The sequence below is a fragment of the Gadus morhua genome, chromosome 17 (assembly GCF_902167405.1).
Source record: "Gadus morhua chromosome 17, gadMor3.0, whole genome shotgun sequence".
In the NCBI taxonomy this organism is placed as follows: Eukaryota; Metazoa; Chordata; class Actinopteri; order Gadiformes; family Gadidae; genus Gadus; species Gadus morhua.
The window spans coordinates 4,310,939-4,329,544 of NC_044064.1; the positions used below are offsets into that span (position 1 = coordinate 4,310,939).

At 45.8% G+C, this 18,606-nt stretch overlaps 2 protein-coding genes across 6 annotated transcripts in view; one reads left to right on the forward strand and one right to left on the reverse strand.

The window, feature by feature from the left end:
- The window catches only part of LOC115529498 (RNA-binding protein with multiple splicing), a 35,526-nt gene extending 34,103 nt beyond the window's left edge, over nucleotides 1-1,423 (forward strand). For all 4 annotated transcript variants that reach the window (XR_003973528.1, XR_003973529.1, XR_003973527.1 and 1 more), the window contains one exon: nucleotides 1-1,423. This exon is cut by the window's left edge and continues 1,108 nt beyond it. The gene's annotated coding sequence lies outside the window, so the exon portion shown is untranslated.
- Nucleotides 1,424-5,522: 4,099 nt separating this feature from the next.
- On the reverse strand, nucleotides 5,523-17,861 carry coro1b (coronin, actin binding protein, 1B). 2 transcript variants are annotated; one of them, XM_030338150.1, is made up of 11 exons: nucleotides 17,321-17,858; nucleotides 15,679-15,884; nucleotides 14,799-14,921; nucleotides 14,271-14,400; nucleotides 12,530-12,711; nucleotides 12,167-12,286; nucleotides 11,914-12,018; nucleotides 8,562-8,707; nucleotides 8,352-8,409; nucleotides 7,559-7,873; nucleotides 5,523-7,109 (listed from the first exon to the last, which is right to left on the reverse strand). In XM_030338150.1, the coding sequence occupies exons 2-11, from the start codon at nucleotides 15,880-15,882 to the stop codon at nucleotides 6,987-6,989; spliced, it is 1,506 nt and encodes a 501-aa protein (XP_030194010.1). In that variant the 5' UTR covers nucleotides 15,883-15,884; nucleotides 17,321-17,858; the 3' UTR covers nucleotides 5,523-6,986. The 2 variants fall into 2 exon arrangements, with proteins under 2 accessions (XP_030194010.1, XP_030194011.1); XM_030338151.1 differs by having other exon boundaries at nucleotides 6,987-7,109; nucleotides 17,696-17,861.
- Nucleotides 17,862-18,606: the final 745 nt, after the last annotated feature.

Here is an 18,606-nt window from a genome sequence, read left to right on the forward strand (position 1 = left end):
GCACATTATGGAAGGAAAGCGCAGACCTGCTATAATTAGGAAGGGCTCCTTGGCTGTGCAGTGGAGAGGACAGCGGGCACCAAGAAACAAAAGACCAAAGGCAATCTCTTCTTGTTCCTTCTCTCACACTGGAGAGCTCTGTAGGCTGTTGGAATTATTCCAATTCTCGACTGCTTTCGTCCTGCTCCCTTTGAATCCTTATGAAGTGTGGCATCATGTATACTTTTGTTCTTTTTTCGGAGTCTTTTCGGGTGTCACACCAAAAGAGAGGCGTCTCGAAAAACATATTTTCTATCCGATTTTGTTTTGTCTTTAGTCTTTTATCTATTTTTAGGGACCCAATGTGATTCAACCTGTTCTTGTAAAATATGAACTAAGGTACTGTAGTAAGGATCGAAGTGTGGAAATCTATATTATTTTTAATCTTTTGTTTGTTTGGCCTGCAATAAGATTCATATTTGCATATTTATTTAACATTTTTAGGTTGAAATCTGCATTTGTTAATATGAATATGGACTCCTGTGATTTTACTATCTGATGGAAAGTATCTGTCATTTTCTACAGTGATGTTCCACTACTCAGTAAATACTGTACAATCCATAATCCAACTTCCATTGTGTAAAATAACTGAAGTTCTCAGTGTTTGTGGTTATATATGATGATATATAAGTGTGAACATCATACATACCTATAGTGGGTTTTTGAAATTTGTGCTTTCTGATCCCAATGCAAATTTGCTTTAAATTACAAATTCAAGACTATTTGAAAAGTGTGTGTGTGTGTGAGTGACTGTGTGTGAGACTGGATATCACATTTAAAAAATATGAAAATGTCCAAGATATAATTCAATTAAGTATTAATGTAAGTTTGATTGTATATTCATCTGTTTTGACAACTCCTTTCTTTTTTGTGTGTGTGCGTTTTTATCCGAAGAATTGAAATATATTTGATATATACACAAAACACTGTTTTTCCTAGATAAATTCACTGTGAAATCCAGAGGGAAAAAAACCAACATGCCCTTTTAGACGTCAAGGATGTCTTCGTCTTCGCCAAAAGACAAGAAACGACGAAGAGCTCAGAGCGCAAGACGGCGCGTTATCCTCCAACACACGGACACGTGATACTCCTGGTTCTCCAGTTTTTAGTTTCTCTTTTGCTGTCAGTGTGTCCTGTGCATGTTCACCGCATGTGTGTGCGTGTGCGTGTGTGTGTGCGTGTGCTGTTTTTTCTTTTCCCGGATGCATACAGTACTGTTGATATTTATATATTGTAGCCGCTGTATGAAGCTCGTATTTCAGAGGGTTGTTTTGTTTTTAAAACCAAAAAAAATGGATCAAAATGAGGTTTTTATGAAAATAGATTAAAAAAAATAGGAAAATTGATACATTTCAGGTTTTTAGCCATTAAAGATTGACGTCAAGCCTGTTGTCCTGATCACTTTTGTCCCTTCCCTCGCCCTCTTCTTGACAAACATGCACCTGTGTAGAGATGCTTCCAACAGAACCCAAGTCCCTGAGATTAGCCCCACAATGTAGCCCCTGAGGGGTTCGGTGTTCGATTCCCAGCCGACCGGGTCCTGGTCTTATAGGCTTCGTGGAGCAAAAGGCCTGGCCCCAGCCTGCTTACCCTCTTCTCATCGCTCAGGATAGCGCCGTCGGCTCTGCGACACGCCAGCGGTTGAACCCAGCAGCCCCGTCCGAAGAACCCAAGAGAAGGACTGGATGTGCGAGGCGCCTCAGGAACAACCTCTAGTAGCCCGGTCGCCTATAGCCCCTCTGTCTCCTCCTCCCGACCCATCTGAATCACATTTCCTCCAGGAAGCCCAGGGGGGGGGGCTACGAGCTACGTAGTGTTTGGCTACCAGGGGAGCTCCAGCATCAGGAATAGCCCGTCCAGCCCAGGGGGGGGGGAAGTGAAACGGGGGGGGGGGGGGGGGCTAGCTAAAGCTGTTTGGGGGGGTGGGGGGGGGGCCGGAGAGACCAATGCAGAGAATTGAGTCTCATCCTCCACACTGGTTCTCACCCACTGTGGGAGACTGGAGGGGGGGGGGGCTTGTTCCGTCACACTCCCACGCACACTAGCGTGCATGTGTGCACACACAGGCATGCACGCACGCTCACACGCTCCGACTCACACCTGTGTTGAGAGGGTGCGGAGGCTTACCTATGTGTGCGTGGAGGAGACACACACCGGTGAGGCTGAGAGAGGGCCTATATAGGTCTGCATCCTTCGTTTTTCATATTTCTTTAGATGCCCATGACTGGCACTGACACGTGTGTATGTGTGTGTGTGTGTGTGTGTGTCTGTGTGTGGACGGCGCAGCCCGCCACACGTTTTAATGGCGTTGGTCCCTCCTCGACGGGCCCATTAAAGAGGTGTCGCGGTCCCGTCTCGCGTGCACTCCCTCAGCTGGGGCGCAATGGACCACACACACACACACACACACACAGACACACGGGTGAGGTCTCCCTGTCTCGACCCAAACGCTGGTATATTGTTTTTGATTTCAGCCTTTAGTTTCTCTGTGGTTGGTCTCGTTTACCTTGTTCACCTAATCTAAATATATTTATTTATGTTTGGATGCTGCAGATAGCACAGTACACATACTGACATACACAAGTAGTAGTGGGCGCCACGGGTCCTCACAGACTTGCACTGGTTTAAGGTAATGACCATTAATATTGGTTTAGAATAGTGGCCAAGTGTTTACACACCCAGTTAACTCTATCAAAAGACCTGTGTTTACAAGTCTGATGAAACATTTGAGAAGGAGTGTGTGCGTGTGTGTCCTCCCTAGAAGCGTTCCTGACCAAATTGGGAACCGCTGACATCAGCAAGTAGATGGTATCTGGGATCTCCAATATCCTGTTAGTTTTGCTCCCACGGTTTCATGAGACAAATAAGGATTTTATTACTTCTAGCATATTAAAGGCTTTTATGACATTCCCTTCCATTATCGGTTTCTACAATAATCACGCACACTGCAAAAACGCCCACATGAGCCTATTTATATTCTAGAATCCACAGGTTTTCAAAGTCTGCAAACAGCTACAAATAATAGTTCAGGGTAATTAAGGACGAATACAGGATTTGAAAGCCTGCGTGACGTTAATAGAATTGACGATGATAAGAGTAATTTGTTGTTTATCGGCGTACAGGAGGGGGAGAGGGCCAAATTTCCCGACCAATGTGACAACCCTGCCAGATCGGGCGGGAAATCTGGCCAAACCTAGCAACGCTGTTTGCATCCCTGGAAGGATGAGCTAATCCAAACCTCGTCTCCCCCATAGCGAACGTTCACCACTCCTTTGTGCGTCAGTGAACTGTATCCGATTTCAACCCGGGAGGGGGGATTGCCCCTGCTGTAGTAGCCTATCTACACTGCTCCCCCCCCCCCCCCCCCACCTATCCACCCCGCAGGTTTCTGGGGCCCTGGCACTGCGACGTCTCTTAGCAACCAAGCCACTGACGAGTCATACTTTCCTGATTTCACAGCAAGGTAAGAAGCAATGAGTCTTCATGAACAAAGGCTTGATCCCTCATGGTAGCCTACATGTTTGAGCTTTATTAGGCACCTTTAGGCTATAAGGTGGATAGATGTTTTTTGCAACTGCCAGGCCATGACGCAACATCCTCTATGAACTTTGACATTTTAATTTCTACTTCAGGGCTGTTTTAATCATGTTTTGGTGTAACTTTCGGCAAAACATTGGTAATTGGTCAAATATATCTTAACATATCCACAAGTTCATATGCTGCAAGAATGAGGTGTAAACCTTCTGCAATCTCGTCTTGCAATTTAAAGAAAATGAGAATAGAATAATCCCTGTGATGCTGGCCACTTCTAACATGCAATCTCCTTGATCATGTGTGGTTTATAATGCCATGAAAGGGTACTGGGTGCGCTATGGGGGTCCAGGTCTGCGATCGATTCTCTGTGTGTGTCTGTCTGTTTGATTGATGGCTCAATCTAGATAATAGTGTTTGTTACAACTTATGTGTCAGCGCTTTGGAACCGAATAACAACTGGTACTCTTGTTTGGAACTAATACGGCATGTTGTTGTTTTTCTCATTGTTTTACCCGGACAACATTTGTTATGTTTAATTCACTGTGCTTTACTATCAGGTGTATGGTACCAATGTACCATACCGAATAAGTGGCTCCAGGCTGACCCCTAGTGGCCGAATGGTCTCAGTGCAGATCCGTAGTCCGTGAAACGAAGCTTTTATTTTTGAGCGTTAAGCGAACCAAGGTCATGAAACCTTGTGACGACATTTGTGAATGAATGCATTGCTTTGTGCACATCTTTCCAACAGTCATGGGGTGTGTTCGAATATCCACATGCGACGGTCTGTCTCCCCAGGCATATTCAGTTTGAGGTCACACTTGATAACACTAAAGTTTGATATTAAATTCTAAATGTATTGAATCCGATATTGTAACTTTCATATATTCCTACCACGTTCAGTCTATATCGTCTGAACTATTTTAACATTTATGTTGGAAAGAAAGTAGAAGCTGCCCTTGCCCTCAAAACTGTGAGCAATATACATAACCAATATACCAAACCCTAGTTCCTGCTATGAATTGGTCTTTGATGATTGGTGTTGAGGCCCGAGAAAATGCTGAAGACAGCATAGGAATGCTGGGTCAGTGTGGAGCTGACTCTGGGAGTGTTGAGGTACCTACTTCAACACTAAATCAAATGGGCATGTTGGCATGTCAAACTGCTCTGGATAACAGTAAAGCCACTGTTATTTTTGGGCTGTTGGTTCAATGACGCACGTCTCGCTCGCTGCCCAAGGGATCCTCGTCGCTAATGTTGTATATTGAGTATACTTATACTATTAACTAGACTGCCACAGACTTTACTCATCACTTATTTATTGAGAACCCGAAACCGCGGCTCCCCTCCTGTGTGGCGAGTCGACCATACATTCACTGGCTACCTCAGGGTAGAGCGGTAGGTTACTTTACACACAGCGAGGGCACTATACTGCCCCCTAGTGGACAGATGTCCATATCACACTACAACAGAAGCATTCTTCTATGGGGTGTGGTTGAACGGCGCATCATTCCCACACATTCAGGTGTGTGGGAATCATTTAGGCTACAGATTAGGATGATCATCTTGACACATCCTAAGCAAACCATTTGTAACAAGTGGAAAAGACCAATCCGGGTTGATAAGGACTGATCCCTAACTGGGATTTGGTTAATTGATTAAAAAGCTTACCCAGAATCCAGCTCCAACTGGTCTGACTTGGGGATCAACTGTTTCACTAGAGATACAAGAGGTAAAGGTATATTCTCCATACAATAATTTTGTTCTGCCAATGTTGGAATATGTTAGACGTTTTTTTTTTTTTTAGAAGAGCTTTACACAAAAAGCCGAATTTAAAACAACGTTGGTGCAATCTGACGAATGCTGTCCTTTTATTTAGCCCACCCTTATTTTATAAGATTAATAAAAGGATCAATACGTTTGTAAATGAGAAGCCACTTCAAAAACACGAAAAAGGGTCATGAATGTTTATTAGTTTTGCACAGTGCAGTTTCATTTAAATACCCTACTTGTTGGAAACGCTACACTAAATACAATTGTTGTACAATCAGTGCATAAAGAAATATAATTTAGCTAGGAAATCGTTTCATCCTTCGATTTCAACTGCTGAGGAACGTACAACCTTGATGCAAAAAAAGTCCAAGTCAAACACAAACAACCGATTTGCGATTGTTCCCTTAATATTTGCATAAGACTAAAAAACAAATTTCGCTGACCTAAAAGTCTCACGTTTATTTTTGGGCTTCCTTTTTTTTCCCTGTACCTCGGAAGCACTGAACTTGGTTATAAAAAAAGAAGAAACAAAGTAACGCTGAAAGAAGTCCTTTATCACAGAGGTGAAACAGTATGGAGCGACGTTAATTATAGGCACTGGAATGTCTACACACCATAATTAACTTAATTAAGTTTACGGACCCTACTATTCCACCTCAGATAAAGGCCTATATTCTTTCAAATGTGTAACTGTATTTAATATCTGCTACTTGACCCACATGTGAGTCAGAAATCACGAGTGATTCGAAGGTTTCTAGCCAACAACAACACATTAAGTCAATGTTAGCACTCGTTGCAACAGGCAAAAACAACCTTCCTTGTAGCGTTTCAAACTTCTGGACCCTTTCTTTTAATCAACTTCAAAAAAATCGCATCATCACTCCAAAAGACACACCAACACCACCACTACCACACACACAAAAATGCAGTAGTAGTAGTTACGCAACTTCAGTTAGTGCAACAACAAGAAAGAAAAGTATCACAGATGATTGAAGTATATTTTGCTATTTTTTTTGCTAAACAGGAACTTTTGGATATCTGGAATGGAAACGGTAGAAGCACAATGCAGGAATGTAGGCTACGATGAGGGTCCAAGTGGTCAGGTCTGCTAATGACAACAGAAGCGCTGAGCAGCGTTCGCTACTTGATTATACATCGCTAAACTCTAATTGGGGGCTGCAAATTAATCAATTAGACAACCCACCGATGACACGCGCATGCGTGCCATTTGAGACGTACGGGGATTCCCCCCAAAGCCCTTAATTAGCAAGGACAAATTGTATCAAATCTAACTCGATGCATAAAAAAAAAAAAAGGACACAATAAACCCACCAACCTTGAAAAGCATTCGTTAACGCTTTCGTATTTCTTTTTTTAAACTCTCCCTAACCCTACTGCCTCCAATAAAAAACAACACACAACGTATGTTCACTGGCCTACACTTCCACACAAAACACACAGCCTTAAAGGGTTCAGTGTCTTCTAGTAAGGCTATGGTCTATTTATGTTTTTTTTTTTGTTTTGTTAGTTTTGTTTATTTTTGAACACCTCGTGCTCGTAGCATAAGCGCTAGCTCCTAGCGGCGGCGGTGGCGGCGTCTTGGGCGGGGGTCATGGGTCGGGGTGGCACCGGGGGGGGGAGGTTCATACGTCTCCGTCCTCGATGCGGGCCAGCTGCCTCTCCAGAATCTCTATGCGCTGGGACTGGGCGAGCACCACCGTGCGCAGAGCCTTCATCTCCGCCAGGATCTCGTTCAGCACGTCGTCCTGGGAGGGAGGGAGAGCGGAGTGTCAGAGGGGCGCATCAGAAATGATCGTCGCTAACGGCTGCTTTGCATGTTGTGATTTAGCCTACGCTTTGGGAGTAAAACCTCAGCTAAACCACACGATACTTTTCAGCAACGAGCAGGTGAAGGTGTTGGGGCGCTTTGCGGCCGTTTGAGGGTGTTAAGACACTGAAGAAAGCCTTCAAATGCACAGAGTGGGCTTTGAGGTTTGAACCCAGAACGTTTAGACTGGGATTTAACCCAGTGCCCTGAGCACAAGACCACCCTGCCCCCCCCACATCACCTAGAGGCGCGTTTCCAAATTGTTTTAGCATTGCCTTTAGCTTACAACTTTAGACGTACTATATCGACCACGCGAACATCATGAATGGTTGTTCTATTCTACTCTATGATTGGTCGGTCGGTCGGTCGGCGGAGTCCGTCTCCTACCTCTTTCTTCAGCCGGTCCGCCGTCCCGTCGGCGGCGTTGCCCCGGGTCTCCCCTTCCGTCTCCCTGGCGACGGCGGGGGCCGTGGGCGTGGCGGTGGGGGCGGCGGCGGCGGGGGCCCCGGCCCCGGAGTCCTGGGACGCCAGCTTGGGCCGACCCCTCATGGTGTCCCGGTGCTTGGAGGGGGGCACGGCGTAGCCCCCGCTCAGGGACACCAGCAGGGGCGGGGCGTCCTGGCCCGCGATCCACTCCTCGGCCAGCAGGGAGGGCTCCAGGCCCGCCGTGTCCGGGTACAGGTCCCCCTGGAACAGGTCCGACTGGGCGACGGACAAACGGACACAGATGAACCAACAGGAAGGAGGTGGAGGGGATGGGGGCGTGGCTGCTTTGAGAGTGATTACGTGGTCGTTGGCCCGGGAAGCATAAGAACCTGCAAGCTCGTTTAACCTTTGTTTAATCTTAAACTTCGTTTAATTTGCTCTGGCGTATGGTTCTGATTGACCCGGCCTGGACCGGTCGTCTTATTGGTTTAATAAGACGACTGTACATGCGGAGTAGCCTATGGAAGCGCCGATTAAGGAATTTTCATATACAGCCAAGATGGCTGCCGCTGATACATCGTAGTTTCTTTGCTCTGACTGGTTGTGGGATAATCAATTGGTCTGGTGATGCCAGGCAATACAGGCTTTTTTGTTGGACAAATGGACAGACAGACAGACAGACAGACACAGACAGACAGACAGACAAACAAAAAGGGACTGACGGACAGTCAGAAGGACAGAAAGACGGACGTACTTTGCGTGGCACGGTCATGGAGATGGGTTCGATCTTTCTTTCGTGGACCTTGTAGAACCTGCAGAAACGGAAGGCACGGGGCGTGAAACCGTGCCGCATGAAAACGTACACCGATATCGATCGTTTACGACTGGATTACTCGGGAGAGAAAAACAACAATCCATCGCAAAAACAAAACCCGAGCGCCAGCGTGGCGGTCGTCGCACCAACCTGGCGATCTCACACTTGTTGACATCCAGGCCTCTCTTGCTGACGTAGCCGGCCCCCCGCTGGGGCTCCTTGCTGCTGTACAGGTTCAGGAAGTGGACGTAGGGGGACTCGTCCGTCACCTCGAAGTAGCGGATGGTGCAGTCGCCCTGGAGACGAAAGGAACGCAGAAGGGGGAGGGTGAGGGGGAAGGGAGAGGAGCAGTTATCCAGTGTTTACAAAGCGTGGGGGTCACCATAGGCGTCGATTACGCCGGGGACGCGTCCACCAGTTTTCGTAAAGACTCATTTTGTCAAAAAAAAAAATATATATAGTTTTTTAAAAATGAATGTTTATAGCGCGAGACAGATGCGAACCAATCCACAAAAAAACAATCTGCATACGGCACACAGTCCAGCCGTCAACAATTTGCAACAATTATAACATTTGGATGAGTAGTTCTAGAATGGGGGAGGGGTGGGTGTTACGGTGGGCGGCTCCTTCTCTGTGTAATCTGAACCTGACTGCTTGCTGCGCACTTCCATGGACAATCTGCTGCGGTTGCAGCCTCATGCATTTGAGGAAAGGAGGTCCGGAGGAGGTAACGTAAGGTATCTATATTTATTCATGATGATGACAATCTGTACAAACTCCTTTGTCGTAGTTTGACCGAGGGCAGCGAACGATTTATCTTGATAATTTCTAAGTTCTATCATTGACGTTGAAGCTATAGCCAACATTAGCTTCACTAAGTTCTGATTGACTTAGTTCTTCTCCCTGATCAAACGTAAACAAAGACAGAAGATTGATAACTTAATTGATTTAGCTCTGTCTTATTTATTTATTTTAAAATGCAGTGTTTTCTCCTTTTAGGAACTTGTTTCTGCCAACTCACCTCTTCATTGCCATCTACCAGTTCCTGCCTTTCATTAAGCTCTGATGTTCCTTATAAATAAATAAAAATGTGTCAACTCAATTGATTATGCCCTCTATTTTATGAGATTTATGTGGTGTACAAACAAAAGTCTTGTAACCTTTATTGTAATGATTTGACCACTATGACGGTATGTTGGTTGTGGTATGTTATCAATATTGTAATTGGTTTTTGACAAAATATTGGTGTGGAGTGTGCGGTTGCCTGGTACCATGGTTGTTACTTGGTACAAATAATATGGATGATTTACGACCATCTAGTGGGGAGTCTGAAAACTGCTAACGAAACGTCATTGAAGTGAAAATAAAATAAATCATTCGTACTGTTGTAAATTCAAAATGAATTTAAATAGGAAAGCTAAACGTTGAAGCACATAGGGCAAAACACTCCAGTAGCACTAGGCATGCTAGCCAACAGTGTGTCGCGCTGGTAGAGGCTAGCTAGCTAAAAAAACCTCAAGAATTACAATATATTTCTAGAATAAATATTAATTTAGCTGAGCTCATAAGACACTAGCACACTTACTGTGCATGTCAGCTTCAATTGCTTGGTTTTAAAAATAAATCTGATGTCCTGTCCACTCCTTTTTGACATTTTGCTGTATAATTAACTAGGTAGGATCAGAGAATGTCGGGCTCTGGTTGTATCGCTATCTCGTCTTTTTTCAGTTGTGACTAGATGTCCCCTCTGCGGCACCGTAGTTGTGGATTATTTTCGTATGAGGTGCCAGCCTGACTTGGACAATGAATGAGATATTAATACCAATACTATGGCTGGTATGCAACGATGAGGCATCAGACAGTCAATTAATTTTAGCCTGAATACATAGGTAAAAAGCACCAGACCGCTAGTACCATGGATGGACAGTGTCAGAGCAAAAACCTGTTGAACTAAATGGATGTGGTTAGGCAGCAGGCACGCAGGCTACACCGCGGGATACATCTGCAGACCACTGGCACATTAATAAAGGTAAGATGCGATATTTATTGCTTAAGGTTTGCTGGTACTTTGGTGAGATCTTTTGTGTTTTCTGCCCTCATGTGGTCAGCTGTTTTAACTTGAAATAGTACTACTAGCCATAGCCTCCAAGTAGCCTAAATTAAATTATCCAGTGTTAGCGTTCTTACGGTGTTGGGTATAGACTAGTGGAGATTACGATAGTGGAGTCGGTGGAGTCAGTCTTGTTGACTCAAAGTGACTTTTGGTCATTCGCTTTGCTTGAATTATGGAATGATTGTGTGTGTGTGGGGGGGGGGGGGAGTGCATGGGTTTTGGTCAGAATGCCATGTAGATTGGATGGATGTGTGTTGTGAATTGAGAACAGCCAGCTCATGATGTGATATAAAGCGTTCAGCTATAATTATTTTTAGCTTTTTCGATCTTGACATTTGTAGTGCTGTGTGTATACGTTTGCCCCTTCTGAACTTAAACACGTAGGTAATAAGCCCCACTTTGTTTATTTTGGTATAGCTCATGTCATGTCACGTCAACATTGAGTGCATCATGGAGCAGAACATTGTGGGTCATCATGTCCAATGCTTTTTGAAAACGCTTTCTTCATAAAACGTGTCAGACATAATTTTTTTGTAAAAATCTTATATATTAGTAAGCTACACAGGTATCCCGTCTTCAGAACCTTTCATGACCTGCGCTAAAGAAAAATAAGGTGCATCCCCAGCACTTCTAAAAATGCATTCCAGATTGCGTCTCTGTCCCCACCACATTTCAAACCAAACTGACGCCAATGGGGGTCACTATTCTAAACATTGTGGATCTTTCCTTTGCAATACATATTTCGACCACAAGGGGGCGGTGCAGCCACCCTTTTTAATTAGGCCTTCATCTCGTGGGCTCACATACTGCATATTGCTTTTTGGGTCAATAGCGCTGCCTTGATAATTATTATAAGATGAATATAAAATAAAAGGCTGAATTCTGTTGGTTGTACCAGTGATAAATAGTTTTACTGATTTACAGATTCAGAGCCTATAAACTCACCTAAATTCCTCATTAATGAATGCAACAAATAAATGTATCAAAGCACTGCTTTGAAATGCATTTTTCCCCAATATAAGGTTAATTCCGGTTTGAGTGTCGAGGTGTCCCTGAGCAAGACACCTCACCCTGACTGCTCCCGACGAGCTGGCTGTCACCTTGCTTGGTTGACACCGCCGTCGGTGTGTGAACGAATGGATCATAAGTCGCTTTGGCTAAAAGCGTCTGCTAAATGCCCTACATTTAAATGTAAAGTGTAGGGAAATTGTAGTGAAGGACCAGGAACGTTCATCTACATCCAATTTAGCTCATCTCACGATGCCTATTGTGATTGGGTCTGGATGGTGGCCCCTTTTAGAAACGAATCCCCAGAAAGCCAAATTGGTGAAAGACGGATCCAGGACTCTCAGATGTGTAAAAACAGTATTCCCTCCTGAGAACTCATACCTTCCCACATAGGTAGACCATGTTGGTGTCCGGGTCGTAGAAAGGCAACAGCACGCCATTACTGGTGTCCATCTCCTGCATTGCCATCGGCTCGGTGAGATCTTTCTGTTAAAAAAAACAAAAAGACATTCCATCTGATTCCTAAGCCTTCCCCTCCGTCTCCACTTAGAACGGAAGAGCATCATCTAATAGAACGTACTGCTGCGTCTAATGGACCGATCCGACGGGATGTCGGACAGGACGTCGGACTTACCGTATCCCACAAGGCCATCTGTCTCTCACTCATGCGGCTGAACCCGGTGGTCAGGATCTTTCCGTCTGACAGGAAGACGGCTCTCATTGGCCGCGTGCCGTCGTGGACCTTCTCCCTCACCTACAGGGGGTACCGCGTCGGAACGCAAGAGCAGAGCGCCATGTTAGCATTCAGTCAGCGCCATGTCAGAACCCAAGAGCACTGCGCCATGTTAGCATTCATCCGATCAATAAGCCCTCTTAACAAATCCATGTGACGTGCTGCCCAGGTTTGCAAAATGAACGGAAAAATCCGCTCATCGCCGCGAACAATCGCAAAACACAACATCGGGTTGTACGGGCGTCTACGACGGGGGGGGCGTGCCTTGAGTACGGTCCCGCGGCGTGGGTCGATGACCCTCAGGGCCTTGTCCTTGGACACGGTGCAGACGGCGCTGCCGTCACGGTTCCAGCACGCGCTGTAGATCAGGTCGGGGTGGGCGTCGCTCAGCTGATACACCAGTTCGCCGGTGCCAACGTCCCACACACACATCACGTTGTCACAGCCTGAAGGGGGGGGGGGGGCGAGAGAGAGAAACAGAAAGGTGAGGGGGAACTATTGGAACTGGGTGAAAGCGACTTCACAGGAGAGAGGAGAGAGATAGAGAAAGAGATCAAGGAGAGCGAGAACAAAGGAATCAGAAAGGTGAGGGGAAAGCTTTGGAGCGGGGAGGAAGCCACTTCAAAGTGGTCTCCTGGTGTTCTAGAGAGCTCTACATGTATCAATCACAGTTGAGGGCAAATCAACGTTCGTCAAACTGAACGTGGACAACGTCAGCCCCTTGACAACCTGTACATCTGTACCCATGCAGATTCAAATCGCCGCAGAAAAGCAAGGCCAACGTAAATGTATATGCAAACCAAAACACCTGCCTGTAGTTAGGTTAAAGGCTGCACCTTGACCCCACCTCCCACCTCGCCCTCTTACTTTACGATAGCTGTTTGTTGCCCAAAGAGCTCTTTTCTGATACCCCCCTATTCACTCTTAATTGGCCCCAGCTCCTCTCTATACCAGGGACTTTGCATACTGCTATAGGAACGCAAATGCACTATGGGACATCCTGAGTACAGGATCTTTGTTCTGCTCCTAGATCTAACTGGCGATTAAGTCAGCCATTCATTCATTCAATCATTCATGGCCTTAATGGCTTTAAGCATTTTAGCACACTTTATGTTACGCTTCTTAATGAGATCTTTCCACTCCGTTTTATTATCTTATACATACTTTAGTATGTGATCTTATTATATATTAATTATATTTATTTTATTGTTCTTATAAGCCTCTCACCGGTTTCTCCCTACTCACTGCTGACGATGTTATGAACTACTTCTCTATATCCTTGCAGTGCACATGATTCACACACTTTCAGTAAGCAGGCCTGAAGGTAGTTCTCGTTAAGTCTCTCAGGGTTAAAGATCACCTCCTCTGCGCTGACTGGGTTCCCTGGCTGACCCACGACTTTGTCAACAGTAAAGGAACGAAGAACAGCGACACATGCTTTGGCGCTCTCATTTTTCTCCTTTTAAGGAAGTGTGTGTGTGTGTGTGTGTGTGTGTGTGTGTGTGTGTGTGTGTGTGTGTGTGTGAGCAAAACCCCAACCCTTTCTCATGATCCAATGAGGATCCTGTCTGATAAATAGAAATGAGCACAACTCAATGAAAGCCTTCGAGCACAAACACTGAGCATTACTTAATGGATCTCTTCTAGCAAAGCATTAACTGTGACCAATTGCTTTCAGGCTAACCGGTAGGCTTTTAATACCTTAACCAAGGAATTCTTGGGGAAGTGCTTGGTCAGTTGATGCATTGCTGGTGCATTCTGATTTATAGCAGGCCTTCAAATCGTCCGAAGTCTACAACAGAATGATGAGCAACTGAATTTGTAAGAAAAGTAACAATTAGCAAAATTATTATCAGAAAAAAGGATAATCCTTTTCTTTTTAAACTTCAAAACACGGAATGACAATAGGCCCAATAAATATGGTCGTCGGGAAGCGACCCCGACATATATGGTCATCAGGAAGCGCCCCCAACATATATGGTCATCAGGAAGCAGATCAACCTACCTGCGCTGAGCAGGATGTTGAAGGCCGTGGGGTGCCAGGCGAGGATCCCCACCCTCTTGCTGTGGCCCTCCAGGGTCACCAAGGGCTCCGTCATGGGCCCCACGAGGCCCCCGTCGGGGATCTGCCACACCTGGGGAACACGCAGCGTCAAACGTCCAATCACATGACCCTTCAAACCGATCTAATCGATCAATCGCTGACAACGTGGAAGAATAGTCTTGAAAGACGACAACATTCATTGATATATTCAACATCAACTCATTTATGGATAACCCCACATTTAAAACTTGTGTTCCTTCACAGTGAAGGGTGTAGCTATGTCAAGTATGACGTCACGTCGAAGGTTTAAAAAACAAAATTGTTTTGTGCCACCTCCCCTCCTATTTTTTGATAAAAAGGCGTATATTCTGAAACTGCAGTTATTACAATAAGAACCACTGTTTTGCTACCCCTGTTAGCAATCGCGATGGAATCCAAAATAATAAATAACGTGTGCGGTTTAGAGCCAGTCCGACGCCGCGCCCGCACCTTCACGGTGTTGTCCTCCGAGGCACTTGCGATGATGTTGTCGTCATGGGGACACCACTGGATGTCCAACACGGGCGCTAGGTGACCACACACCGTGGAGCAGGTCTGGTCGATCCTTCCGCTCTAAGGAACAGAGAGAGGAAAAACCCTTTCAGTGCCCCAGCGGCAGTCCACAGCTCAACCCATGATGATCTGAGAACAGTCTCCCACTCCAACCGAGCAGCCTACGGGCCAACAAAAACAGTTTCATCCTCGTTCATTAGCAGAACATGGGAACCTGTCACTTATATGAAAGGTATGAGGCCAAGTAGCAGGGGCCAATTAGTTAGCATCTGCATATTTGCAACATGACTACTAGAGCAGGCCAGAGAGTACAGGGAGGTTGGAGTCCAACCCCACCATTTCCTCAGCTGCACCTGTAATCATCCGTGAGCAAAAAGCCCTTACCGGCTCCTTAAAGACTGTATTTCTGAATGCATGTATTTTTGTGTGTCGCTCAGGGCGATTGCAGCTGCTAAACGCCAGCAAACCGTAACCGGTACTTTAAAAGGTGACATATTATTCCACCAGGTGCGAGTGTGATTAGCCGCTACAAGCCGTTTTGAAAGTCTGCCTCTTCTGACATCACAAGTGGGGGCGTGTCCGTCCACCTAGATGTATGACGGATAGATGAGCGACGTTTGCCACAGTCCACCGGGTAGGCCGGTAGACCGATCTATCCAGCACACATCTAGGTGGACACGCCCACTTGTGATGTCAGAAGAGGCCGATTTTCAAAACGGCTTACCGGCTAACCACACCCAAACCTGGTGGTGCAATAACGTCCCCTTTAACAACATTGTCACACCGCTCATCACACACACACACGTCCGGGCCTCACCTTGGTGATGGGCACCACCAGGAAGGCCCCGCCCCCGCCCGACTCCACGATGACGGCGATGAACTTGGGGTTGACGGCGCAGAGCGGGCTGTCCCAGGTGACGCGCGACACGCGCACGTCGTCGATGCAGTGCTCCGCCTTCCAGGCCTGGGCGAACACATGGCGGAACTTGCTCTGCCTGACCACGCCCCTTCGGAACGACATGGCTGCGGGAGACGGGGGCGCGACAGCGGTTGTCTATGAGTAGGGCTCTGGGTTCAAAGAGCTCAACTTCTGTGAGTAGGGCTCAGGGTACATAAAGCCTTGCATCTACGGTGGGGGTCGCTAACACCCCCCCCCCCGGCTTATAACTGTTAATGTACCGAAACACCGGCCAAATACAAGCAAACACACAAAGTTAAGCGCCTCCCAGGCAAACATCAAAGAATAACGCTTTAAGGCCAAAGCTTCATCTCCTCACCATAAGGTTATCTTAATAAAACATAGTTGCATTAGGGCATGCATTAGGGCACTTCTCTGCCTTTGTGAGAAATGATTACCAAAATAAAAGCCTTATTCAAAGCTTAGGCAAATTCTCCCTCCCATGCCCTTAGTGTTGTCAGAACTCACTAGCAAAGACTGCCTGAACCAGATGGTGGAGAAATGGTACTCATTTAGGCGTCTCTACCTGGTTACAACTCACAATGGCGCCATTCAAAGAGGCGTGTAATAGTAGACTTGTTTACGAGCTGAGACTACCACATGTGGCCCGTTATATAAAAGTAGCAGTGTTTGGAGAAACACCTGTGTGGGTCGTGCCATGGCGCCTCTTTGAAAAGGGTCCATTATGAGCTACCTACTGTGCTCTACTTGAGTTTATACACACAGCCAGCGTTGAGGGGATTTCTCGTTATGTCACTCTGCTTCCAATGTAAACAGATGTAGTTAAAGCTAACTTGTATAATTGTAAAAAATAAATGTACAAGCAATGTTCATTTTCATTGCTATCCATTGGGCCTTAGGGAAACTAGACCATCAACATTATTAGCTAAACAGGTTACTGTGCCACGGGCGGAATGCGTCTATACCACAGAGGGTACGGTAACACAATATTAAACCAAGAATAGGAGGGATACTTCAATCACACTTTGTACCATGTAGGATCACTTAAATTATTGCACTTTGTTGTTATTAACATTAATGTAACATACACATGATGTCACATACAGTAGATATGAGTTTATTTTCCTGAACATAAAATAGAACCAGAGGGAGGGCAGGGCATCGCACATGAGCAAATGAGGGAGGAGTGTAACGCCAGAACCAGGGGATGCTGCTGTAATGCTTGGTAATGTAAAAACTGTGGCAACATATTGTGCCTAAGCTTTGGCACAAGGCGGCCATTTCCATAATTGCAAATTCCTAGTATTTGGAGAGGTGCAACAGTGGAAAAAACATGAGACATAGGAAGGAATTTGTACATTAGACTACACACGAACGTGGGGGGGGGGGGGGCGGGCGGTGGTTGCAAAGAAGGGGTCCTTCAGGAAATTCCAATGCCAGTAACAAAAGAAGACGAATGTGTGATATTTTGTCTAGGGCTGGTTAATCAAGGCACACAACAAAAGCCACACAACGCACGCACATCACTCAAATACAATACCTTGATTGAAAGTAGCTTATCTCTGTTCAGAGAAAAAAAGAGAGAGAGGACGAGGAGGAATGTGTGGCTGTGCACAGGGGAAGGCCAAATCAAATAATCCAATGTCGCAACCACCAGCAGTAACTTAATCCCTTCCTATGTGGTGCAGACTACAGGCTCCCACCGACCCGACGCGACCGATGTTAACACAGATACCCCGGTCAGCGGCGCGCGTCTAGCCGATCAAACTGCGCTCCGAAAAACACGAATTCCTCCGCTGCGCGATCCGATTTAGCACGTATCCTCCCGCGATAGGTCTGTCGGGAATAAGGCATGTGTGGTCGGGGCTGGACAAGCTGACCTTACGGGGGTGCGTGTCGCGGTGTAAGAACCTACAAGCAGGGTGTGCGGTGGCGGGATAGACGCGGACCGAAGGATGGGTGTGCACCGAGGGGTTGGTTGATGCTGACGGTACGCACTTCGCCTTCGTTCTGGTTGAATTGGCGTCGGGTTGTTATGGATGGACAAAAAAAAAAATCCCGGAGACTTCCGCTCATGACAGGATATTCTTTGTTGAGGAGGACGGCGTTGTTTATCTCACCGGTGGCTCTGCAGATTGGCTGGGGGTGGGAACAAAAGGATACCTGTAGTGCGGAATCCCATGGTATTACAGACCTAAATAAACAATCCTTAATCTAATTATACATAAGACTAGACCTTATAGACCCGTTTTGGGTGATATATTTGTACTCTTGTAAAACCTTATGTAATGTGTTTTTATTTACATTCTATTTCATTTAGATAAGGCAGCTGAACAAATTCGGAATGAGGTTATTCTCAACATAGTGCCCTTATAGTAAATCATTGCGTATCTAACGTTTTATACGAATGATTGGGGAACCCTTTCACATGGGTGCTTTTGCAGATTTGCATTTTCTGTACAATGTGATGGAATGTCTCTAATCCTTATACCATATCGCCCCCTGGTGGTGGATAAAAAAATACAACGATTTCCCAAACCAAAGCCTAATAACAGAACGTTTACACTTTAATAATTGTCTAAAGTACTAAAAACAGCAAATGAAGCTCGTACAATGCCGTTCAATCTTGAAAATAACTGCCCATCATTTATGTTTTTGTATATTTCGAAATTAATATTTGATAGTTAATAGATGATGAAATCTGGCTACAAATTGAAACCGCTCCTCCCAATGCAACAGGTGGCGCGCCAAGGAAGCTGCGTGTTCGTCGAGGTAAAGCATCAAGATATAGAGGCGAAGTCACGCCCCTTCCGGTAGAGCTCATGG

Excerpts from the sequence above, each read along its gene's own strand:
- coro1b (XM_030338150.1), bottom strand. The coding sequence starts at position 15,882 with ATGTCGTTCCGAAGGGGCGTGGTCAGGCAGAGCAAGTTCCGCCATGTG. Across the intron at positions 12,287-12,529 it reads GCCGCGGGACCGTACTCAAG|GTGAGGGAGAAGGTCCACGA; the intron begins GCACGCCCCCCC and ends TACCCCCTGTAG. Across the intron at positions 7,110-7,558 it reads CGGACCGGCTGAAGAAAGAG|GACGACGTGCTGAACGAGAT; the intron begins GTAGGAGACGGA and ends CCTCCCTCCCAG.